Here is a 5259-nt window from a genome sequence, read left to right as displayed (position 1 = left end):
CGACGGTTAGAGTCACTGGGCTGAGACTCTCCAATAGGACACAGGGCCTTCTGGGGAGGAGGGAAAACCCTGGACATTGCCCAGTGCCCTCATATTGTAGTCATAAGCCCAGCTGCTATGTTGAGACTTTCCAACACAATGCAAATCCTCTACCTTCGTTGGCTGTGGTCTCAGCAGCTGAAGGATGCCAGAGCAGGCAGGAGAGGCAAGAAGAGGGCTAGAAGCTATGTAGAGGGAAGGATAGTGTGATGCAGGGTTTAGTTAGCCTGGACTAGTAAGTGGCAGGAATGGACAGAGCTGGGCTTTTGATGGTTTCCTCAAATGTAGTTTAGAATTTGCTGTGGGACCTCTGGCTCCGGGTAGAGCTCTGTGAGACTTGGGTGGAGCTGCTGCCACCTCCACTTTGAACCCCAGAGCCTCCAGACTGGCCAGAGTACCCACCCCCAACGCTACAGCTCCCACCAGAGCTCAAGCCCCCACTGGAATTGCCACCACGGCTCCCACTGCCCATTCCCTTGCTACCTGTCCCCCCACTGCCATAACTGCCCCCACTAGTGCCACTCTTGCCACGTCCACCGGCTCCTCCTCCCATGGAAACACCACTACTGCTACTGCTGTTGCAGACCATCTCTGGAGAAAAAATAAACACACATAGGAGATCAGGAGCTTGGAATGGATTTCCACTAGCATCTTCCACCACTCTCCCTCCCTCCTTTTCTCTCTGTCTGTCTATCTGTCTGTCTGTCTGTCTGTCTGTCTGTCTGTCTGTCTCTCTCTCTCACACACACACACACACACACACACACACACACACACACACACACGCACAAAACAGAGCTATAACTAGAAATGTTGGCACCCAAGGCAAGCAGCCCTTAAATCAGCTTTACAATTCATGGAGTGAAAATTACATAAATAGTTGAAAATAAATTCAACTATTTGTTGAAGAAAAATTCACCACTGTGGTGGTTTCTAGCTGCTTGAAGGCATTCAGGTATTAAAGTTTTGCACTTCCAAAATTTAGGTGCATTGAGGCAAAATCCTGGTCACCTTGTCCTAGTGAAGGATCTGTACTAAAACAATTCCTCTAATTTCAAATGCTACTAATTCAAAGTGTGACCTTGAAAAAGGACTTATACTTTTAAAAGTTACTTTTTGGCTCAGTGACAATTCTAGGACAAGGGGTAGGCAAATGGAGACAAGTGACTTGCCCAAGGTCACATAGCTAGAAAGTATCTGGGGCCAAATTTAAATCCAGATCCTCCTGACTCCAGTTGGCCCAGGAATTATACTTCTATACGCCTCATCTATGAAATGAAGAGTTGGACTAAATGATTTCTGACTCTAACACCATAGGGATTTATCAATACATTTCATCTTGTGGGAACTATACTAATAAATACTCTGCATCTCTAGTTTCCCATTTGAAAAACCAGTCAAGTCTTAGCTATGTGACCCTGGGCAAATCACTTAGCCCCAAACACCTAGATCTTACCATTCTTTTGTCTTAGAATTGATACTAAGATAGGCAGTGGCGATGGGGGAGAAAAAGAGAGACAGAGGAATATTAAAAAGAAAAAGAAAACAATAACCCTGTCAACTCCCATGACAATTGAGTGTCATGTTTAGAGAAGGAAGACATGAGTTGGGTTAGTTGGCTTCCAGTCTCTTCTAAATCAGAGATTCTAGAATTGTGTAGTGTGAAACACACTGCTAGACTTGGAGTTAGCAGACCTGAGTTCAAGCCCTGGATCTGTCACTTTTAGTGACTTGGGCAAATAATTTGGACTTTCTGGGTCTCACTTTACTTATCTGCAAAATGAATCTCTAATATTCTGTAGCTCTGGGACCCAGGGTTTTGGGCTAAGGGATCACAGGGGGAAGATTATAGGAAATATATTGGAGAGCACTTATATCTATAGCCTACTATTAATGGTGACTGCTGAGCCTGATCTCTCAGGGAAAAGAGTGGGAAGCCACATGAAGCCTGGGAAAGAGAGGAGGCCAACCACTCCCATTTCTCTAGCTTGTGGGTCACCACCAACAGCAAACAGTGAGTCAGCTTTCTGTACCTCTGACCAGCCTTTTTTGTCTCCTCTCCCTATTTTCCTTCCCAAGTCATAGTTTAAGAACCATGTCCTGGGGGCATGTGGGTGGCTTAGTGGATTGAAAACCCGAGCCAGAAACAGGAGATCCTATGTTCAAATCTAGCCTCAGAAACTTCCTAGCTGTGTGACCCTGGGTAAGTCTCTTAACCTCCATTGCCTAGACCTTGCTACTCTTCTGCCTTGGAATGATATACAGCATTAATTCTAAGACAGAAAGTTAGGGTTCGTTGTTTTTTTTTTAAAAAGAAAAATAAGAACCAATGTCCTAACATTTTCCCTCTCCCCCACAGCAACCCAAAGTAACAAAGAAATGCTTACCAATGCTCACAGTACTCTGGCACTCTCCCGACATCCTGTTAGGGAAAAACCTCCAGATGCATATTACTGATCCCCAGCTGAGGTTTCTCCTAATTCCTCCCCTGGGCTACAATGCAGCCATCTTTGGCCCAATGAATACATTTCCCTCAAATGCCACTTTCCTTCTGGCTGAATTAGCTGAAGTCTAAATTCTCTACCTTCCCATGACTCTCCTCTTTCTTAGGAAGGAAGTCTACAAGGAGTAGAAGGACCTTTGTCCTGGCAGCATTAGATCTAGATTCTCTCTCTTTTCATAAACATTCTCAGAAAAGGACATTCCACAGCCTCCCTTGGGAATACTTGGGTGCTTCTGAGTCCTTAAAAAATGAATGTTCTTTCTGACCTAAAGACTTCCTTCTCTGGAGTCTTTGAGGTGCATAGATTGAAGAAGAGGAAACAAGGAAATTGCCTCCAGATATTAGAAGGCTGATCACATTGAAAATGTACACTACTTTATTTCCCAGAAGGATGAAAATCAATGGAAAGAAAATAAATGGAAGCCAATCTGAGATACTTTTAGGACAATTAGAACTGTCTGAAAAAATGGAAATGGCTAACACGAGGTATAGTGAGTTGCCCATGACTGAAAATCAGTAAGAATGGTGTCTTGGTGTCTTGTCAGGGATGCTGTTTAAGGGAATCATGCCTAGGACAGAGAGTTGGTCTTGCCGATGCCCTTACAGCATCAAGATTCACTGTCTCCTCCACCCCACCTCTCCCAGATGGAAAGCCTTCAAATTCTCTTTCTGGTCCCTATCTCCTTGGACCAAACCAAGCTCCACTCCAAACTCTGGACCCACCTGCATTCCTCTCCCTCCAGCAGCTTCCTGTAGGTGGCAATCTCCATGTCTAGGGCTACTTTCACTGTCATGAGCTCCTGATAATCACGATGTAGGCGGGCCAGGTGATCCTTGATCTGTTGCAGGGCAGCCTTGAGGTCCACCACCTTGGCATTTGCATCCTTGAGAGCCAGCTCCCCACGCTGCTCAGCATCTGCAATGGCTGACTGAAGGTTGGCATTCTGATGGGGAAAGGGAGGGAATGGCAATGAGAGAGCAAAGAGATTGAAAATAATGGCGTTGATGGCATCACATTCTTTGGACAAATGTTTCTAATGTCTGGATAAGCATGACTTTATGGTTTACAAAGCACAATCCTTTTAACAGCTCTGTGAGCCTTATTATCCTCATTTTCCATCTATATTCTCTATATACCTAATCAGCATCAGAAGCAGGATTAGAACCCCAGTCTGCTGATTCTAGAATACAACATACTTTCTACCACTGAAAAGCTATCTCTTCCAAGAAGCTCACCTGGATTAATGAAACAATGGCTAGCAGCTTTTTCTCAATCCCCCTCTACCCATCCAGTCTGAACATGGGACTTCCATAGCTGTTCCCCCAACATATGTACTTACATCTCTAGACTTGGCTGTCTAAATGTTTGCCTGATCTTTTATGTTTTAGTAATGTTTCTGACATCCACCTGCTTCAGCTTCCATGGGGGGAGACCCAAGTGTGGTCCCTATCTCGGTGAAGTTCCCAGAATAGGATCACACACAATTGGATGGATGGAGGGGTGCCAATCAATCACAAAGCCATTTTTTAACACTTAATATGGACTTGGCACTGAACCAAGAGTTTCCCACACAGATAACCAGGTTATGCATTTTTGCTTTCTATAACCATGTTTTATGGTTTAATCTTAAGCCATAATAATTATTATTATCCTAATAGCTGGCATTTAACATTTGTAAAGCTTTTTACAGACATTATTTAATTTGCACCTTCCCATTTTACATATGAAGAAACTGAGGCTCAGAGGGAATAAATAACTTCCCCAGAGGCAGGACTTGAACCTAGACTTTCCTGGCTCTAAGGCTGACCTCTATTGTCTCTTCTGCTATGTGCCTACCTGCTTCTTGATGTTCTCAATCTCAGCTCGGATCCTCTGGATCATCCTATTGAGTTCGGAGATCTCATTCTTGATGCTCTTCAGGTCATCCCCATGCCTGCCAGCTGTGTTTTCCAGCTCTCCCAACTAATCATCAGGAAACAAACCCACAGTCAGAGCTCTGGAAAGAAACTTAGAGATCTTCTAGTCCAACACTTCATTTTACAGATATGGAAACTGAGCCCCAAGGAGGATAGGAAACTTGCTCAAAGTCACCCAGAAGAGCCAAGACTGAACCCCAAACATCCTCATTCTCACAACTATTTGCACCATGTCAACGCCACTCTTTGAAGGACAACATCACAGTTTGATGGCCCCAGAACCCAGAATCTGAGTATTCTGGATTGGTGCAATCACCAAAGGTGGGGAATTTCCAACTGCTCTAGTTTCATTACCTGGGTAGATCCTATATGGAAATCTTTTGTCAACAAAGTCTTGGTTCACCCAATTTCCCCTGGCTTCACAGTAGAGAAGACATTTTGTATTCTGCATCATGAACAGATGCTAAAGGAAATGTGCTTGGAATTCATTTTGGACATAAGTTGGAGCACTTTTTGTGTGTGATGGACACCTTTAGTGGTCTGGTACAGCCAGCCCATGGGCCCCCCTTCTCAGAATAATTCTTTTAAATATATAAACAAAAAATATAGGGATTATTAAGGAAACCAATTATATCGAAATACTTTTTAAGACTAGTTCAGAGGCAGAGACAGACAGGGAGAGGAGGGGAGAGGGAAAAGAGGGGAGGGAGGGAGAGAAAGAGAGAGAGAGAGAGAGAGACAGAGAGAGAGAGAGAGAGAGAGAGAGAGAGAGAGAGAGAGAGAGAGAGAGAGAGAGAGAA

The 5259-nt window shown here is 44.2% G+C and overlaps 1 protein-coding gene across 1 annotated transcript in view; it reads right to left on the bottom strand.

Moving 5' to 3' along the window:
- Window positions 1-328: 328 nt before the first annotated feature.
- Window positions 329-5259, bottom strand: part of LOC123250233 (keratin, type II cytoskeletal 3-like) — a 14604-nt gene continuing 9673 nt past the window's right edge. Inside the window, exons 7-10 of the mRNA XM_044679249.1 lie at window positions 4380-4505; window positions 3266-3486; window positions 2427-2461; window positions 329-630 (exon numbers count right to left, since the gene is read on the bottom strand). Of these exons, the coding sequence (XP_044535184.1) occupies window positions 329-630; window positions 2427-2461; window positions 3266-3486; window positions 4380-4505 (684 nt within the window). The remainder of the gene's footprint in view (window positions 631-2426; window positions 2462-3265; window positions 3487-4379; window positions 4506-5259) is intronic.

The sequence above is a fragment of the Gracilinanus agilis genome, chromosome 5 (genome assembly GCF_016433145.1).
Source record: "Gracilinanus agilis isolate LMUSP501 chromosome 5, AgileGrace, whole genome shotgun sequence".
Lineage (NCBI taxonomy): Eukaryota > Metazoa > Chordata > Mammalia > Didelphimorphia > Didelphidae > Gracilinanus > Gracilinanus agilis.
This window is presented reverse-complemented; position numbering and strand designations above follow the sequence as displayed.